Below are 20,746 nucleotides of genomic sequence, written 5' to 3'. Positions count from 1 at the left end.
CACTAACCCATAGATATAGTTCAATCACTGTAGGTTTTACCTTATTTGTGTTTTAAAAATCAGGCTACATGCAGTAACTGCAAGATTTTATAATCCATTATATGCACATATTCAGCCTTACAAATGCATCAAGTAGTGTTTTACTAAGATTCTTCAGAAACTGATTCATTTCTCCTTGTTTTTCCAGATCATGGGTTAAGAAGGATGATCTCCATGAAGATGAGAGAAGACTGAACTCATCTCAGTTTCTGACCAAATTTATCAGAATCAAATTTCCTCTAATTCTGTATTTCTCTAAAGCTCTTTGAATTACTCTGTGTATGAACTGTGCTATACAAATAAACTTGCCTTACTTCTGATGTGCATTTTGCCTCACCACAATTTTTTCTGATGTATTTTGTAATTGGAAACAAAACACCTAATAATCTTAACAGTTCTAAAAGCCTTAGTGTAATTTAAGTACAAGAGTGGTTCTGCAAAAATGAACTATTCAAGTTTTTTCAGCCAACTGATTTAAAGAGTAATTTATATATTTCAAATGAGTTTCAGTACTAAATAGATTTCAAAAGTCACTGTAACACATGGGGCTCATTAAACAGCTTTCACTGAAACGTTTACACCTAAAAAGAGAATTTTGTCAAACTTTGGCCTAAAATTGGATATTGGATTGCATTTTAAAACTGTTCTGTAAGTAACAGTGACCTGCCCAGTCCCCTGCATGAGGGCCTGGGTTGGTAAAAGTGTGTAAAGTTTGGGGGAGTTGCCTCCATGAGTGGACTGCAAACTGCTTTATGTTTCAGTTATTATGAAAAGTTCAAACTGGTAGAGATTAAGAGACCAACTTTTCCTGGTTTAGCTTTATAAACATTAGCCACTAGAGTGCGCTGAGGGACCTGAATTAAGTTACTGAAATTTACAGCAGAAGGACATGAGACAGAGTGAGATGCTAATGGTCTACAGTGAGACATGACAAAAGCATACAGCATGAAATACATAGAGTGCATTAAAACAACAATAACAGCAACACATAAACAGAGGGACAAAATTTAAAGGCAAAGGTGTAGAGTATCTAAGTGGACCATGTACAGCATAAAGTAGATTGAAACACAGAAACCCAGAGGACAGAGCAACAATATGAAACAATATGAAACAAGCAGAGGGTAGTAGAACATCACAGGCTGGAGGTCAACAGATCAGAAGTTCAGAGAGTTAGGTGGAAAACGCTAGATGGAGCAAATAAGTTTTGAGCGAATATTTAAAAGTTGATAAGTCCAGAGACGACCGGATGCCATAAGGAAGAACGTTCCAAAGGCGGGGCGCAGTGTGGCCGAAGGATCTAGCGCCCATGGTGGCCAGGTGCGCCGTAGGGCTGCAGAGGAGAGTGGAACCGGAGGAGCGGAGAGTACGAGGTGGAGAATAGATATGTAGTAGATCAGTGATGTATGGTGGGGCTAGAGAGTGGAGGGCTTTGTAGGTGAGAAGGAGGAGTTTATAGTTTATTTGTACCATAGTGGTCTAAATTGAGATGCTGTGTCTCACAAAAGGGACATCTTTCAATCAGGTGATTGTTTCATTCCCATCAGCCTCAGCTGTGCTAGGTCTTTCTGGCTATTCCTGTGTTGCCCATTCTGCTTGGAAAGGAGGAGGAAGCTTTTGGTCTTTGCAGAGAAATGTACCAGAACCAGTGGGCATACCTTAAAGAAAGGGGCAGGTATTTTCAGTGACAGCTATGCAGAGATGTTGAAGTGTTTTCATTTAGGGAGAAGAATTATTTAAAGATTGTGCTGCTGGCAGGAGTGATCAGGAAATAAATTGTAAAAGGAAAAGTTTATTAGAAAAAAATCACACCACTTCCTGATTGTCTTTCCATACCTTTCCATTTCTAGACAGTCCTGCCTGTTCTGTAACATTTCAATGCAATGAGCATAATCTTCCTCCTGCTTTCCATTAGAATGGGGAAGTCAGCAGATAATAAATCTATTAAAGAGATAGACAAAAAAACATAACATCCTTTTTCATAATCTTGAATAGTAGTCTAACAAATGAACAAATACCTACATAAACAGTAGTACTACAATGTGACAGTGATCATTCTATAATGTAATGCATATGCAGTAAAAAACAATACACTGATATAATGAGCTTATGTATATTTTTACACATTAATATAACACATCATTTTACATTTCTGTTATTATAAATCCAGGCTACAAACTGTTGAGTTATTTCAGTGTGAAACAAAGTAGTGGACTGACAAACAGAGCTGTTTTGTTTTATTAATAACTGAATAATAATCTTTAATCACCTTCCTGAAAAGATGAGGGCTGCTTCTGTACAGACGGACAAATAAAACCTGTCTTTCTTAATCCCTAATAAGAATTTAAAATGAAAGACAGAAAAGAAAAAAAAAAGTGGGAGAAAAATACCCCTGATGTGCATTTTTATATAGGTCCAAATATTTCTTCATGATTAAAGTTTCAAACAATTATGGGAAGAAAAATGGTGGTTGTCAATGTCAAAGTAGAATAACTTAGTTACAATTAAAAACTGGTTTTCTACTGTCATGAGTTTTAATGTAAGTGCTTGTGTAACTGAGCTGCTCTGGATCCAGCAGCAGGGTCATGATAACGGACTAAACCACTTTATTTCCATTGAATTGGAAAAAGGTTAAATTAACAAGATAAAAATAATGTTATATGTGACTCTCAACCAGTATGCTTTTATATAAATTTTTATATAAATTTTTCACAACTATGTATTTTTTTTTATTTTTCCAGCTGTTCATTTACAGCTTAGTGAGCCCTTTTGGGCCCTTCATTAATGCAGTGTCCAAGAAAGTTGACCCAATGATCCCCTGATGTAAGGGGCCCTGACTAACAGACACACAAGAGTCAAAGCTGTGGTATTCATACTGAAGAAACTTTCACTTTGACTTTGTATTTATAAGTGTCAAAAATAAGGCTGATATGACTCATTTTACTTTTTGGTAGCTCAAAATTTACAATATATTATCACTTATTATTACATGTTTTTAATATATCTTGTGTTGTTATGGTGCATAACTTTCTATGTATGGAATGATGTATGGGCTCCAGCATCAAATAAAACAAAACAAACCAAAAAAAAAAAAAGACTGCAGGGGCTGTTCCATTCTTTTTGAATATGTACGTTTCCAATTTATACACACAATGTTCACAATATTGAACTTAACTTTAACTGCTAACTTCAGTTGCTCTTTTAATCCATACATTTACATGTATTTAATTATCTCCAAATCCAAGAATTATGATTAAAATCATGTACAGACATAATGTGATTTGAAAGTGGGTGAAGGTAAAACCAAAGACAAACATTTTTATATCTTCTACTTGTGTAATCACCCAGTTGACAACACTGTCATGTGGAGTAATCTTCTTTCATCACTAGATGTAAGGTCATTTGGCTACTACCTTCAGACTCTGCATTTGTCACAGTCCAATGACATATTTTGTTGACCATTCACAATATAAAGCACTTTTACATCATGTTCACAGCTTCACTGGAATCTGTCTTTAATGATCCCCATGTGTTACAGTGCAACAGCAGAGTTTTCAAAACAATTTAGTAACTAAAATCATCTGAAATACGTAAAATGACTTTAAATCAGCAGGCTGAAAACAACTACTGGAGTTTATGTTTGAAGAACCACTGCAATTAAATCACACTTAGGCTTTTAGAACTGTTAAGATTACCAAAGTGTTTTGTCTCCCATGCAAAAATACATCACAAGAAATGAGGAAATACATCACAAGAAATGAGATGAGGCAAAATGCACATCAGAAGTAAGGCAAGTTTATTTGTATAGCACAGTTCATACACAGAGTAATTCAAAGAGCTTTAGAGAAATACAGAATTAGAGGAAATTTGATTCTGATAAATTTGGTCAGAAACTGAGATGAGTTCAGTCTTCTCTCATCTTCATGGAGATCATCCTTCTTAACCCATGATCTGGAAAAACAAGGACAAATGAATCAGTTTCTGATTGTCCTCAAGAATCTGAACAAAACACTACACAAATTGATGCATTCGTAAGGGAATGAATGAATAAATGAATAAAATTCATTATTAAATCTTTAGATCTTTCTAATTTAAAACACACAAACATTAACTCAAATAATTGAACACCTACAGTGATTGAACTATATCTATGGGTTAGTGTTAAATACTGACGCTGTTCATCCAGCTGATGTAGGCAGAGACCCGGGAGAAGACAGTTGGCTTCATGTAGGTGTTGCAGCCAAGTGAGGACACAAAGCTGGTCACACCGTGGACAACCCACCGTCCACCAACATAACAGTTGAGGGGGCCACCAGAGTCACCCTGCATTTAGAGAAAACATTTGAAAAAACCTCTTTAAAGTATGGATTGTTGGAAAGTGGTATGAACTTTAGTGATGCACTTTGATGAACGACATTGAAGGACATCCATAGTCATGGACTCACATGGCAACCAGAGTTGCTGCTGCCACCAGCGCAGACCATGGAGGTCTTCACAGTGCTGCCCCACCATAAAGGGCTGGAGCAGGTCTGATAGTCAACAGTAGGCAGGTAGGCCTGTTTCAGCAGAGCAGACATTTGTCCTCCAGCTGGGGACAGCAGAAATAAGACATCATACAACTGTGATAAACCTTGTGACAGCAGGATCATACACTGCTGTGACATTGTGTACAGATAGCTTGATTACTGCATTGAAGTACTGAACTGAATACTGGCTTTTAACATGTAAATTTATCAATGTGTCAAACTCACTCTGGGTGCGTCCCCATCCAGTGATGTAGCAGAAATTGTTGTTGGGCAGGATCTGACCAGAGGGAGGCAGGTTGGCGAGCTGGACGTAGGTGTTGAGAGTGGCATCAGAAGACAGACGCAGGAGAGCAATGTCCCACCTGAGGGTCAGAACAACAAGGGGTCTGTTCAGTGAGTAATCAATCTTCTGACTTTTGACCGGTTGGGGTGAGTGGATAGAGCAGAGAGAAAAGAACAGCAACAATAAACAACAGATAGACACTGCAGGTCTGTGGGACCAGTAACTGCACATCAGCGATATACAGCTCCAGGACCAGGGACACCTGCAGAAGGTACAAAAGAGAACAGAGAGAGAGGGAGAGAGCACAAACTAGGGGAGAGAGAGAGAGCACAAGGTTAGACATTCAATGGTGGAATATACAGGAGGTGGGAGGAGAGGAAGAGAGGGGAGGGGAAGGGAAAGGGGGGGCGGGAAGGTTAGGGTAGTGGAGCTCAGTGCACCGATGGTCCTCGGGCAGTCTAGGCCTATAGCAGCATAACTAAGGGATGGTTCAGGGTTGCCTGATGCCAGCCCTAGCTATATGCTTTGTCAAAGAGGAAGGTTTTAAGTTTAGCCTTAAAAGTACAGAGAGTCTCTGCCTCCTGAACCCAGGCTGGGAGCTGGTTCCACAGGACAGGCTCTGCCTCCCAGTCTGCTTCTGGAACCTCTGGAAACCACAAGTAGACCTGAACTCTGAGAGCGAAGTGGTCTATTGGGATAATATGGTACTATGAGGTCTTTAAGGTATGAAGGAGCTTGATTATGAAGGGATTAGTATGTGAGAAGAAGGATTTTAAATTCTATTCTATATTTTACAGGGAGCCAATGAAGAGAAGTCAATATAGGAGAAATATGATCTCTCTTGCTAGTTCCTGTCAGGACTCTGGCTGCGGCATTCTGGATTAATTGTAGGCGTTTTATGGAGATATTGGGACATCCAGATAGTAATGAGTTACAGTAATCTATCCTTGAGGTAGCAAATGCATGGACTAGTTTTTCTGCGTCACTTTGAGACAGGAAGCACCTAATTTTGGAAATGTTGTGCAGGTGAAAGAATGCAGTTCTAGAGATTTGTTTTATGTGTGAGTTAAAGAACATGTCTGGGTCAAAAATAACTCCAAGGTTTTTTACAGTAGTGCTGGAGGCCAGGGCTATGCCATCTAGAGTAGTTATAATTTTAGAAAAGTTATTTCTGAGATTTTTTGGCCCAAATATAATGACTTCTGTTTTCTCTGAGTTTAAAAGTAAAAAGTTACTGGTCATCCAGGCCTTTATGTCAGTTACACAGGCTTGAAGTCTGGTTAACTGGTCTGTGTTAACAGGTTTAATAGATAGATACAACCGAGTGTCGTCTGCATAGCAGTGGTAATTAATCGAGTGCTTCCTAATGACATAGCCTAGACGAAGCATGTACAGGGTGAACAGAATCGGTCCTAGCACAGAGCCTTGTGGAACTCCATAACTAACTTTTGTTTGAGTGGAAGGTTCATCATGGACATGAACAAACTGGAATCTGTCCGATAAATAGGATTTGAACCATTTTAACGCTGTTCCTCTGATACCAGTCACATGCTCCAGTCTCTGTAATAAGATGTTGTGGTCAATGGTGTCGAATGCAGCACTAAGGTCTAGGAGTATAGAAACAAGTATAGTATAGTATAGTATAGTATAGAAACACGTCCATTATCTGAGGCTAAGAGAAGATTGTTGGTAACTTTCAACAGTGCTGTTTCTGTACTATGATGTGCTCTAAATCCTGATTGAAAATCTTTAAATAGTTCATTCCTGTGTAAGTGGTCTGATAGCTGCTTAGCAACAGCTTTTTCTAGGATTTTAGAAATAAATGGCAGGTTGGATATTGGTCTATAATTAGCCAAGACTCCTGGATCAAGACTAGGCTTTTTGAGTAAAGGTTTGATTGCTGCAGTCTTAAAGGCCTGTGGTACGTAGCCCGATACTAGAGATAAATTTACCAAGTCTAATAAAGATGAGTTCATTAATGGCAGGGTGTCTTTAAGCAGTCTAGTCGGGATGGGGTCTAAGAGATGATTTCGATGAGGCAACTACTGATGTAAATTCAGAGAGATCTATGGGAGAGAAGCAGTCTAAACATAACTGAGGTCCTACAGATGATTCAAGAGCTACTGTAGTAGAAGATTCATTTATTGCAGGTATAGGCAGCATCTGCTGAATTTTATCTCTAATAGTTGTGATTTTATTTGTAAAGAAACTCATAAATTCATCACTGCTGAGAGCTAAGGGAACACTGGGCTCAACAGAGCTGTGACTTTTTGTCAGCCTGGCTACAGTGCTGAAAAGAAACCTGGGATTGTTCTTATTTTCCTCTATTAGTGATGAATAGTATGCAGTTCTGGCTTTATGGAGAGCTTTTTTATATGTTAGTAGACTGTTTTTCCAGGATAGAAAAATTTCCTCTAAGTTTGTGGAATGCCACTTCCTTTCCAGCCTTCGCGATGCCTGCTTTAAGGTACGAACATGTAAATTATACCATGGGGCTAGTCTTCTCTGATTCACTAACTTCTTTTTCAGAGGGGCCACAGAATCAAGCGTTTCACGCAGTGAGGCTACAGCGCTTTCAACAACATGATCAATTTGGTAGGGAGTGGGATTGAGGCAGCTGCCCTCCACTGTGTTTATACTTGGCATAGATGTAAATAAAGATGGAATCATTTTCTTAAATTTATTAACAGCGTTGTCGGATAAACATCTGCTGTAGTGGAATTTTCTTCCAAACGCTGCATGATCCATCATTTTAAATTCAAAAGTTATTAAAGAATGATCTGACAAAACAGGATTTGGGGGAAAAACTATTAGATGTTCAATTTCGACACCATAGGTCAGAACAAGATCAAGGGTGTGATTGAAACAGTGGGTGGGTTTATTAACATTTTGAATGAAACCAATTGAATCTAATATAGAATTAAATGCAATGCTGAGGCTGTTATTTTCAACATCTACATGAATGTTACAATCTCCCACTATAATGACTTGATCTGATCTAAGCACTAAATCAGACAGAAGTCAGGGAATTCAGTTAAAAACTCTGAGTAAGGGACAGGTGGACGGTACACAATGACAAGTAGAACTGGTTTTTGTGTTTTCCAGTTTGGATGAGTTATAACTGTTCTGAGGATGAAAGTTTAATAATAAGTTTGAGTGGAAGATTGCAGCTACTCCTCCACCTCGACCTGTGCTTCGAGGAACATGATAATTTTTATGACTGAGGGGGGTGGATTCATTCAGACTGACATATTCATCCTGCTGTAACCAGGTTTCAGTAAGATAAAGTAGGTCAATTTGGTGTTTAGTTATCAAATCATTTACTAACAGAGATTTAGATGAAAGAGACCTGATATTTAATAATCCACATTTGACAGTTCTGTTTTTCTGTTCAATAAGAGGAGTGGTCTTAATTTTTATTACTTTTTTATGAATAACTCCTCTTCTGTTAACTTCTGATTTATTTGATTTATATGTTCGAGGGGCAGACACAGTCTCTATGTGGTTTGAGGGGGAATAAATTTCAGAGTATTTATTTGAAAAAAGGTTTTCATGGTCTTGTCATCAAGTATTTTGAAATTACATGAAAAATTTGTTAAGATGAAAAATTTAAGTAGCTTTGAAGTTGTATAGTTCTTCTTGTGTGACAGTTTGTCGTCAACCGTGTGATTACAGAAGATAAAAAAATGCTTGGTTTGGTTTTTACCTTTAAAAGCACATTATGTCTGTATATGATTTTAATCACACATCACAATTTATCAATTTGGAGTAAATGAATGTTGTGACCATATTGTATATAAAAATGGGAACCTACATATTGAAGATGACTTTACACATCACCTACTATCTTTTTTTGATGGTGGAGACCATGCATCATTCAATACACAAAGTTATGCACTGTAACAACGCAATATATTAAAATCATGCAATAATAAGTGATATTGTGTTGTAATTTTGAGCTACCAAAAAGTAAAATGGGTCATGTCAGTCTTATTTTGGACAGTTATAAATACAAAGTCAAAGTGAAAGTTTCTTCAGTATGAATAAACTGTGACTTGACCTGGCTCTCTCAGTCAGGGCTCCTGACATCAGGGGATCACTAGGTCAACTGTCTTGGACACTCTGTCAGTGGAGGGCCTAAAGGAGTTCACTAACCTGTAAATAATCAGCTGGAAAATTTGGTCAAAACTAAATAGTTATGAAAACTTTAGATAAAAACATCCTGGTTGAGAGTCACATATAAATTTATTTTTATCTTACTAATTTAACTTTTTCCTCTTTTAATGAAAAAAAAAAAGGTTTAGCACAACTCAAGTTTCTCATTTCATCAAAATCTATAGAGCGTTATATATTTATACACAAATACAACACCTTTTTAATTTTCTTTTTTAATTAACTAGTGACCTAGTTATTATAAAAGAGAAAGAGAAATAAATTCTAATGTCAGAAATGTCAGTGGAACGCTTTAACAAGAAACGATAGTAGTGTAACTTTTAAATATGATTTACTTCCTGATTACTCTGCTTTCCTGCTAACAACTGTAAATATCTGTGCTATGTGTTTTCATCAGCAGCACATTCTTTCTTTTTACTGTAAGTCATTCTTGTACCTATATAGAACACTTCAACATCTCTACATAGCTGTCACTGAAAATACCTGCCCCTTTCTTTAAGGTATGCCCACTGGTTCTGGTACATTTCTCTGCAAAGACCAAAAGCTTCCTCCTCCTTTCCAAGCAGAATGGGCAACACAGGAATAGCCAGAAAGACCTAGAACAGCTGAGGCTGATGGGAATGAAACAATCACCTGATTGACAGATTTCCCTTGTGTGAGACACAGCATCTCAATTTGGACCACTGTGGTACAAATAAAGAGAGACCAACATTTCCATATCCACAACATTGCTAATGTGACAAGAAATACTTCAAAGTGGCCACAGTTTGGTCACACACAGTATACCTAATGTGTAATGTTGGTTAAAACTAACAAACATGCATACAGAGATAGGGCAGCGCATTGGATGAGTGGTTAGCACTGTTGCCAAGAAGGGCCCGGGTTTGCAACCCGTCAGGGATCTTTCTGTGTGGAGTTTGCATGTTCTCCCTGTGCTTGTGTGGGTTTTCTCCAGGTACTCTGGTTTCCTCCTACAGTCCAAAAACATGTATGTCAGGTTGATTGGTGACTCTAAATTGCCCATAGGAGTGAGTATGAGTGTGTGAGGTTGTTTGTCTCAATGTGGCCCTGTGATGGACTGGTGACCTGTCCAGGGTGGACCCCTGCCTTTCATCCAAAGAGAGCTGGGATAGGCTCCAGCAGATCCCTGTTTTTACAACACATGGCAGAAAAATACAGTTGATACATGTCGGTGTTTTCCCTCTCACCCTGCCAACAGTGGAACTAACTTAAATTATATGTGTGACTGTTTCATTTCAGTGGTGCATGACCTACTCCGCTCTTAGCGAAAGAATATGGGTCCTGAACCCCTGCCATAGGGAGTCTTTTCCTCCAGCTTCAAGTTGGGCTTCATGTGTGACTTGTTCGTAATGTTTCTCACCGCCAGTCCCACGTCCAAATCTTTCAACAACTGGCTTTTGTTGTTTACTCCATTCAAAAATATGCACAGAACATGTGATAACACCATGTATTCTCATGTTTTTATAACACAAACAACAACAGTTATTAACTAGCATCTCTACACTACCACGTCCCACCTGTTTCCTGTTCTATTGATAAAGACATTTGAGTGACACCCTATTGCATTTGAGTTTAAGATTTCTGTGGTAGCTTTGAGAGGGGCAAGCACCAGATGACGCTGAAAAAGATAAAATTTATAATCTATGGCTTTATTTCTGCACATTTACATTTACCACATTTTCCACTACACCTAAATCACTTTCTTATATAGCCTTTAAATTTCATCGAACCTTCAGGAAGTTTGTCGCAACTTGAGTTTGCAGGACTCAGCTGGTGAACTCTTTTCAAATTCTTCTACCCAGCACTGTAGATCCTGCTTGGCTTGTTGCTGTTTGGGTTTATCCATGAAGAACCTCAGGAATTTATATTTTTCCTTTGAATGCAATAATTTGGTACCAATCAGCTGCAGCCCCGCTGCCCCTCAACAGTATGTTTTGCAATTTAGACAGAAGTACGTTCAAATTATTTTGTGTATACTTATTGAACCCCCTAAAATCCTCCAACATTGTAGAACATACATTACATCATAAGCACAGAGATTTCAGTTTACGTTCTCAGTATTTAGGTGTAAATACAGCAACATGTTGACATAAAAACTGGCACTTTTTGTCTATAAAACTGAAGACCAGATTCTAATTCAGTATCTGAAGTGTAAATATTGATAATCACAATGAAGGCACCAAAGCCTTTGTGTGTTGTACTGTTTTTCCTACTTTCTTGACTGATTTATGTACATTAAATTTTTCTAGCCTGGAAAAACAGTCTACTAACATATAAAAAAGCTCTCCGTAAAGCCAGAACTGCATACTATTCATCACTAATAGAGGAAAATAAGAACAATCCCAGGTTTCTTTTCAGCACTGTAGCCAGGCTGACAAAAAGTCACAGCTCCGTTGAGCCCAGTGTTCCCTTAGCTCTCAGCAGTGATGAATTTATGAGTTTCTTTACAAATAAAATCACAACTATTAGAGATAAAATTCAGCAGATGCTTCCTATACCTGCAATAAATGAATCTTTTACTACAGTAGCTCTTGAATCATCTGTAGGACCTCAGTTATGTTTAGACTGCTTCTCTCCTATAGATCTCTCTGAATTTACATCAGTAGTTGCTTCATCGAAATCATCAACGTGTCTCTTGGACCCCATCCCGACTAGACTGCTTAAAGGCACCCTGCCATTAATGAACTCATCTTTATTGGACTTGGTAAATTTATCTCTAGTATCAGGCTACGTACCACAGGCCTTTAAGACTGCAGTAATCAAACCTTTGCTCAAAAAGCCTAGTCTTGATCCAGGAGTCTTGGCTAATTATAGACCAATATCCAACCTGCCATTTATTTCTAAAATCCTAGAAAAAGCTGTTGCTAAGCAGCTATCAGACCACTTACACAGGAATGAACTATTTGAAGATTTTCAATCAGGATTTAGAGCACATCATAGTACAGAAACAGCACTGTTGAAAGTTACCAACGATCTTCTCTTAGCCTCAGATAATGGACTTGTTTCGATACTTGTCCTCCTAGACCTTAGTGCAGCATTCGACACCATTGACCACAACATCTTATTACAGAGACTGGAGCATGTGATTGGTATCAGAGGAACAGCGTTAAAGTGGTTCCAATCCTATTTATCGGACAGATTCCAGTTTGTTCATGTCCATGATGAACCTTCCACACGAACAAAAGTTAGTTATGGAGTTCCACAAGGTTCTGTGCTAGGACCTATTCTGTTCACCTTGTACATGCTTCCTTTAGGATATATCATTAGGAAGCACTCTATTAATTACCACTGCTATGCGGATGACACTCAGTTATATCTATCTATTAAACCTGTTAACACAAACCAGTTAACCAGACTTCAAGCCTGTCTAACTGACATAAAGGCCTGGATGACCAGTAACTTTTTACTTTTAAACTCGGAGAAAACAGAAGTCATTATATTTGGGCCAAAAAATCTCAGAAATAACTTTTCTAAAATTATAGCTACTCTAGATGGCATAGCCCTGGCCTCCAGCACTACTGTGAAAAACCTTGGAGTTATTTTTGACCAGGACATGTCCTTTAACTCACACATTAAACAAATTTCTAGAACTGCATTCTTTCACCTGCGCAACATTTCCAAAATTAGGAACATCCTGTCTCAAAATGATGCAGAAAAACTAGTCCATGCATTTGTTTCCTCAAGGCTAGATTACTGTAACTCATTACTATCTGGATGTCCTAATATCTTAATAAAAAGCCTCCAATTAATCCAGAATGCCGCAGCCAGAGTCCTGACAGGAACTAGCAAGAGAGATCATATTTCTCCTATATTGGCTTCTCTTCATTGGCTCCCTGTAAAATATAGAATAGAATTTAAAATCCTTCTTCTCACATACAAATCCCTTCATAATCAAGCTCCTTCATACCTTAAAGACCTCATAGTACCATATTATCCCAATAGACCACTTCGCTCTCAGAGTGCAGGCCTACTTGTGGTTCCCAGAGTTCTCAAAAGCAGAATGGGAGGCAGAGCCTTTAGCTATCAAGCTCCTCTCCTGTGGAACCAGCTCTCAGCCTGGGTTCAGGAGGCAGAGACTCTCTGTACTTTTAAGGCTAGACTTAAAACCTTCCTCTTTGACAAAGCATATAGTTAGGGCTGGCTTCAGGCAACGCTGAACCATCCCTTAGTTAGTTATGCTGCTATAGGCCTAGACTGCCCGAGGACCATCGGTGCACTGAGCTCCCCTACCCTTACCCCCCCCCCCCCCTCTCTCTTCTCTCCTCCCACCTCATGTATATTCCACCATTGAATGTCACTAACCTTGTGCTCTCTCTCTCCCCTAGTTTGTGCTCTCTCCCTCTCTCTCTCTGTTCTCTCTGTACCTTCTGCAGGTGTCCCTGGTCCTGGAGCTGTATATCACTGATGTGCAGTTACTGGTCCCACCAACCTGCAGTGTCTATTTGTTGTTTATTGTTGCTGTTCTTTTCTCTCTGCTCTATCCACTCACCCCAACCGGTCGAGGCAGATGGCCGCCCAAACTGAGCCCGGTTCTGCTGGAGGTTTTTTTCTTCCGTTAAAGGGAGTTTTTTCCTCTCCACTGTCGCCAAGTGCTTGCTCATAAGGGAATTGTTGGGTTTTTAGTTTTAGTTTTTGTAAAGTGCCTTGAGATGATTTGTATTGTGATTTGGCGCTATACAAATAAAATTGAATTGAATTGAATTGAATTTATGACCTGGGTATAAATACTAAAACTCGTCACTTTCTTATTTTTAATGTCATTATTCCAGTAGAAAATTGTATCTGAGATGTTTTATATGACCTGCATACATAAGGATGAAGGGCAGTATTTATTTGGACGTTGTTATTTAAGGATTCCACCACAAGATGGTAGCATTGTTTTGTGTTTGTATATGTAAGTATTTTCTCACCTTATCTGCATCTTTGGTGTCAGTAGCACTGATGGAAAATTTGTATATTTGTATTAAAAATAACTTGTACTTTAAATAATAATAGGTCAACTTGGCCACAAAACCACTATGCATGCCTTTTGCATTAAAAGTTGCTATATGTACTTTATCGTCTTACTATATTTTGTTTAAAGTTAAATTTGACCTGCAACCAAACCTTCTGCTTATTTATTATTAAGCTTATTACTCCTTCATTATTTTCATTATGGTCCATTTTCACTAGTCCATAAGCATCAACAACATGTTTTAGAACAAATATTATTTTGTTAGAATAATGTCAGATGGAGCTCACTCAAAGTGCCCTTCAAAAAATGGTAGATCATTGTGTCAATAGTAAAAATAGTAGTTTTTAGCAAATCAGTGCATGACACTTGAAGCAGTTTGTTTACAAAGAGCAGACAGAGGAGGAACACCTGGCACTAGGGAAAATACCTAAACTCCAACAGAACAATATTGTCAAACATGGGTAAAGGCATGGGTGTTAGGTAGCAGTTTCAAATGACTGAAAATGCAACTGGCAGAATTGCTTTCACAGATTCAAACACTAAAGCATTTACTTTAACTTAACTGTTGTTATTATTTTTTTATCTTCCCTTTGAAAATATATCTACAGATTTTAATTGTTTGGTAGCTGCAAGAGAAGTGATAATATCCATAAAAAGATAATATCTGTATATGTATAATATCTGTGCTCCTTCCTGAATCACACAATAATTATGTGGAATTTCAGGATAAGTGTTGACATTATGTTTGACATTATTCTACCACATCGAGGCTGCCCAACATTTTTATATTTCCTACTTCTGTAATCACACCCTGTCACACAAGAAAAACTACAGAATTTAAAAGGTTCTATTTTAACATATACTTGTTCACAGTAACACTCACAATAAATGATAATAAATTGTAAATGTTGAGCTACCAAAAAGTCAAATGAGTCATATCAGCCTTATTTTTGACACTTATAAATACAAAGTCAAAGTGAAAGTTTCTTCAGTATGAATACCACAGCTTTGACTCTTGTGTGTCTGTTAGTCAGGGCCCCTTACATCAGGGGATCATTGGGTCAACTTTCTTGGACACTGCATTAATGAAGGGCCCAAAAGGGCTCACTAAGCTGTAAATGAACAGCTGGAAAAATTGGTTAAAAATACATAGTTGTGATAACTTTATATAAAAGCATACTGGTTGAGAGTCACATATAACATTATTCTTATCTTGTTAATTTAACTTTTTCCCAATTCAATGGAAATAAAATGGTTTAGTCCGTTATCATACTACAGTCAATATCCTGCTGCTGGATCCAGAGCAGCTCAGTTGCACAAGCACTTACATTAAAACTCATAACAGTAGAAAACCAGTTTTTTCCTCCTAACTAAGTTGTAACTAAGTTATTCTACTTTGACATTGACAACCACCATTTTTCTTCCCATAATTGTTTTAAACTTTTATTATGAAGAAATATTTGGACCTACATAAAACGCACATCAGGGGTATTTTTCTCCGAATCTTTTTTTTGTTTGTTTGTTTTTTTTTTTTTTTCATTTTAAATTCTTATTAGGGATGAACAAAGACAGGTTTTATTTGCCAGTCTGTACAGAAGCAGCCCTCATCTTTTCAGGAAGGTGATTAAAGATAATTATTTAATTATTAATAAAACAAAACAGCTCTGTTTGTCAGTCCACTACTTTGTTTCACACTGAAATAACTCAACAGTTTGTAGCCTGGATTTATAATAACAGAAATGTAAAATGAGTGTTATATTAACGTGTAAAAATATACATAAGCTCATTATATCAGTGTATTGTTTTTTTACTGCATATGCATTACATTATAGAATGATCACTGTCACATTGTAGTAGTACTGTTTATGTAGGTATTTGTTCATTTGTTAGACTACTATTCAAGATTATGAAAAAGGATGTTATCTTTTTTTGTCTATCTCTTTATTAGATTTATTATCTGCTGACTTCCCCATTCTAATGGAAAGCAGTAGGAAGATTATGCTCATTGCATTGAAATGTTACAGAACAGGCAGAACTTTCTAGAAATGGAAAGGTATGGAAAGACAATCAGGAAGTGGTGTGATTTTTTCCTTTTACAATTTATTTCCTGATCACTCCTGCCAGCAGCACAGTCTTTAAATAATTCTTCTCCTTAAATGGAAACACTTCAACATCTCTGCATAGCTGTCACTGAAAATACCTGCCCCTTTCTTTAAGGTATGCCCACTGGTTCTGGTACATTTCTCTGCAAAGACCAAAAGCTTCCTCCTCCTTTCCAAGCAGAATGGGCAACACAGGAATAGCCAGAAAGACCTAGAACAGCTGAGGCTTATGGGAATGAAACAATCACCTGATTGAGAGATTTCCCTTGTGTGAGACACAGCATCTCAATTTGGACCACTGTGGTGCAAATAAAGAGAGAGAGACCAACATTTCCATCTCTACAACACATCTCTCCGCTAATGTGACAAATAATACTTCAACCACACAATAAACCTAATGTATAATGTTGGTTAAAAATAATACACAGTCACATCTTGACAGTTGCTCAGTCAGAGGACAGTTTGCACTGCATTCAACCAGAAAACAGGTCAAATAACAGGTTTTAATCAAAGAACATAATGGGGGATCTGATGAAGCCTTTCTTAGCTTTCTTTTGGGTGAAAGGCAGGGGTACATCCTGGACAGATCACCAGTCCATCACAGGGCTACATATAGACAAAGGCTCAGCCAATACGCTTTTTTATTTCAAAACAAAAAATATATCATTCTCTTAAACACATTGCCCCAAATAAATGTGGTGGACATTTTCAAACTACTGTAAATAAATTCAAACATGGCTCATGTCATCCAGATATACTTGTTAGTCTACACAACATACTTTATTCTGAACCATTTCTTATAAGTCAAAGCAGGAAGTATGCAGTAACTTACTGCAAAAAACACCTGTGTGTGACAGACCTCAGGTACATACCTAACTATTGTCACAGCCACACCTTTCTGCATCAGCTGATGGTCAAACTGAGGTATAAAAGAGGGACAGAAGCATTTGGTCCTTGCAGAAACATTCTGAAGCACTACAGACATGCTGAGATTTCTGGTGTTGACTAGTCTTGCAGCCATAGGTAAGAAAATGACAGCAAACACTATGCACTGTAGTCTGCATTATTCTCTTTCTGTCTTATTCACTCTTTTGCACTTAATTCTGAGTCAGTTCATTTTTATTTTAGTTAACACACAGAAGCTCCTGAAAATCTGACCTACCAGCACATCTCCTGCCTTGTTTTTGCATTTTCTCTTTCTGTCAGTGGAAACAAAATAATATTGTGTGCTTTCTTGTAAACCATTTATAAATCATGATTGACATTTTGAATATTTTTTACCAGTGCTGGCTGAGCCTGCGTCCCAGCCCAAGTTCATGGAGGACATTGGTGCAAGGGTTGTGGGAGGTGAAGTAGCCAGACCCAACTCCTGGCCCTGGCAGGTAACCTACAGTAACACAATGTCAATGATTACATTCATCTTTAACTCACATTCTCAGCAGGAAGAATATTGTGTAGGGAATGTGCTAATACAGAGCCAATATATTTACAATTCAAACTTCTAATGTTTTCATACAAACTCATACCTATTTTCCCCCCTTAGATCTCTCTTCAGTTCCTGTCTGGCAGCAGCATCTACCACACATGTGGAGGAACCCTCATCAGGAGAGGATGGGTCATGACTGCTGCTCACTGTGTGGACACGTGAGTGTTTATGCCGTTATATCTTTGACATGGCCTAGTCCTGAGCACTGGGTCGCGACAGGACATGGAAAATGTTTTTTTGCACAGATAAACACTAATTGCATTTTAAAGAGACATTACTATCCTGCATAGAATAATGTTTAATGAATAAATACATTTGCATGTTTTTTTTTTTATTATGATATAATATTCACTTTCCTGGTTAAAGTGCATAGCTAAGAAAACTTGACTTACTGCATGTTAGCAACATGTAAAATATTGTTTTTCAACAGATATTTTCAGTTTTTTTTTTTTCTTTGCATGCCCACAGCTCCAGGACCTGGCGTGTTGTTCTTGGAGATCACAACCTCATCGCCAATGAAGGCAAAGAGCAGTACAAGAGTGTGAGCCGTGTCTACATCCACCCCAACTGGAACAGAAACAATGCTGCTGCAGGGTAAATATTGATATATGTACATCAACATATCATAGAATCTATTTTGTTATTTGTATACACATAATAGAAAGAAAAAAAAGTGACAGAAAAATTTTATAGCACTTCTCACATACATACATCGAATATGCCACCCAAAACAATTTCCACTGAAGAGAGACAACAGCCTACTGTTAAACAAGGGATTTTATGAGTCAAAAGTCAGAAGATGTATTACTCACTGAACAGACCCCTTGATGTTCTGACCCTCAGGTGGGACATTGCTCTCCTGCGTCTGTCTTCTGATGCCACTCTCAACACCTACGTCCAGCTCGCCAACCTGCCTCCCACTGGTCAGATCCTGCCCAACAACAATTTCTGCTACATCACTGGATGGGGACGCACCCAGAGTGAGTTTGACACTTTGATCAATTTACATGTTAAAAGCCAGTATTCAGTTCAGTACTTCAATGCAGTAATCAGGCTATCTGTACACAATGTCACAGCAGTGTATGATCCTGCTGTCACAAGGTTTATCACAGTTGTACGATGTCTTATTTCTGCTGTCCCCAGCTGGAGGACAAATGTCTGCTCTGCTGAAACAGGCCTACCTGCCTACTGTTGACTATCAGACCTGCTCCAGCCCTTTATGGTGGGGCAGCACTGTGAAGACCTCCATGGTCTGCGCTGGTGGCAGCAGCAACTCTGGTTGCCATGTGAGTCCATGACTATGGATGTCCTTCAATGTCGTTCATCAAAGTGCATCACTAAAGTTCATACCACTTTCCAACAATCCATACTTTAAAGAGGTTTTTTCAAATGTTTTCTCTAAATGCAGGGTGACTCTGGTGGCCCCCTCAACTGTTATGTTGGTGGACGGTGGGTTGTCCACGGTGTGACCAGCTTTGTGTCCTCACTTGGCTGCAACACCTACAGGAAGCCAACTGTCTTCTCCCGGGTCTCTGCCTACATCAGCTGGATGAACAGCGTCAGTATTTAACACTAACCCATAGATATAGTTCAATCACTGTAGGTGTTCAATTATTTGAGTTGATGTTTGTGTGTTTTAAATTAGAAAGATCTAAAGATTTAATAATGAATTTTATTCATTTATTCATTCATTCCCTTACGAATGCATCAATTTGTGTAGTGTTTTGTTCAGATTCTTGAGGACAATCAGAAACTGATTCATTTCTCCTTGTTTTTCCAGATCATGGGTTAAGAAGGATGATCTCCATGAAGATGAGAGAAGACTGAACTCATCTCAATTTCTGACCAAATTTATCAGAATCAATTTTCCTCTTATTTTGTATTTCTCTAAAGCTCTTTGAATTACTCTGTGTTTGAACTGTGCTATACAAATAAACTTGCCTTACTTCTGATGTGCATTTGCCTCATCTCATTTCTTGTGATGTATTTTTGCATGGGAGACAAAACACTTTGGTAATCTTAACAGTTCTAAAAGCCTAAGTGTGATTTAAGTGCAGTGGTTCTTCAAACATAAACTCCAGTAGTTGTTTTCAGCCTGCTAATTTAAAGTCATTTTACTTATTTCAGATGATTTTAGTTACTAAATTGTTTTGAAAACTCTGCTGTTGCACTGTAACACATGGGGATCATTAAACACAGATTCCAGTGAAGCTGTGAACATGATGTAAAAGTGCTTTATATTGTGAATGGTCAACAAAATATGTCATTGGACTGTGACAAATGCAGAGTCTGAAGGTAGTAGCCAAATGACCTTACATCTAGTGATGAAAGAAGATTACTCCACATGACAGTGTTGTCAACTGGGTGATTACACAAGTAGAAAATATAAAAATGTTTGTCTTTGGTTTTACCTTCACCCACTTTCAAATCACATTATGTCTGCACATGATTTTAATCACAATTTTTGGATTTGGAGATAATTAAATACATGTAAATGTATGGATTAAAAGAGCAACTGAAGTTAGCAGTTAAAGTTAAGTTCAATATTGTGAACATTGTGTGTATAAAACATACATATTCAAAAAGAATGGAACAGCCCCTGCAGTCTTTTTTTTTTGGTTTGTTTTGTTTTATTTGATGCTGGAGCCCATACATCATTCCATACATAGAAAGTTATGCACCATAACAACACAACCTCATCTTTTCAGGAAGGTGATTAAAGATAATTATTCAATTATTAATAAAACAAAACAGCTCTGTTTGTCAGTCCACTACTTTGTTTCACACTGAAATAACTCAACAGTTTGTATCCTGGATTTATAATAACAGAAATATAAAATCAGTGTTATATTAATGTGTAAAAATATACATAAGCTCATTATATTCGTGTATTGTTTTTTACTGCATATGCATTACATTATAGAATGATCACTGTCACATTGTAGTAGCCTACTACTGTTTATGTAGGTATTTGCTCATTTGTTAGAGTACTATTCAACCTTACAATAAAGGATGTTATCTTTTTTTTGTCTATCTCTTTATTAGATTACTCCTGCTTTCCATTAAGCAGGAGGAAGATTACGCTCATTGTATTGAAATGTTACAGAACAGGCAGGACTGTCTAGAAATGGAAAGGTATGGAAAGACAATCAGGAATTGGTGTGA

General features: G+C 37.8%; 2 protein-coding genes across 2 annotated transcripts; one reads left to right on the top strand and one right to left on the bottom strand.

Annotated features, from left to right (window-relative positions):
* Positions 1-3,809: 3,809 nt before the first annotated feature.
* On the bottom strand, positions 3,810-17,080 carry LOC113130008 (elastase-1-like). Its single transcript, XM_026306294.1, has 5 exons — positions 16,968-17,080; positions 4,788-4,975; positions 4,482-4,624; positions 4,210-4,359; positions 3,810-3,987 (listed from the first exon to the last, which is right to left on the bottom strand). The coding sequence occupies exons 1-5, from the start codon at positions 17,078-17,080 to the stop codon at positions 3,976-3,978; spliced, it is 606 nt and encodes a 201-aa protein (XP_026162079.1). The 3' UTR covers positions 3,810-3,975.
* On the top strand, positions 17,005-19,537 carry LOC113129890 (elastase-1-like). The gene is made up of 8 exons (XM_026306103.1): positions 17,005-17,118; positions 17,380-17,477; positions 17,639-17,739; positions 18,050-18,175; positions 18,425-18,561; positions 18,725-18,867; positions 18,990-19,139; positions 19,362-19,537. The coding sequence occupies exons 1-8, from the start codon at positions 17,079-17,081 to the stop codon at positions 19,371-19,373; spliced, it is 807 nt and encodes a 268-aa protein (XP_026161888.1). The 5' UTR covers positions 17,005-17,078; the 3' UTR covers positions 19,374-19,537.
* Positions 19,538-20,746: the final 1,209 nt, after the last annotated feature.

Source organism: Mastacembelus armatus, chromosome 5 (assembly GCF_900324485.2).
Source record: "Mastacembelus armatus chromosome 5, fMasArm1.2, whole genome shotgun sequence".
Taxonomy (NCBI): domain Eukaryota; kingdom Metazoa; phylum Chordata; class Actinopteri; order Synbranchiformes; family Mastacembelidae; genus Mastacembelus; species Mastacembelus armatus.
Note: the sequence above shows the minus strand (reverse complement) of the source record. Positions and strands in the feature narration are given on the sequence as shown.

Excerpts from the sequence above, each read along its gene's own strand:
- LOC113129890 (XM_026306103.1), top strand. The coding sequence starts at position 17,079 with ATGCTGAGATTTCTGGTGTTGACTAGTCTTGCAGCCATAG. Across the intron at positions 17,740-18,049 it reads GCTGCTCACTGTGTGGACAC|CTCCAGGACCTGGCGTGTTG; the intron begins GTGAGTGTTTAT and ends GCATGCCCACAG. Across the intron at positions 18,176-18,424 it reads AGAAACAATGCTGCTGCAGG|GTGGGACATTGCTCTCCTGC; the intron begins GTAAATATTGAT and ends TCTGACCCTCAG.
- LOC113130008 (XM_026306294.1), bottom strand. The coding sequence starts at position 17,080 with ATGTCTGTAGTGCTTCAGAATGTTTCTGCAAGGACCAAATGCTTCTGT. Across the intron at positions 4,976-16,967 it reads GTGGCTGTGACAATAGTTAG|TCAGAAGATTGATTACTCAC; the intron begins GTATGTACCTGA and ends ACCGGTCAAAAG. Across the intron at positions 4,625-4,787 it reads TGGATGGGGACGCACCCAGA|CTGGAGGACAAATGTCTGCT; the intron begins GTGAGTTTGACA and ends TGCTGTCCCCAG.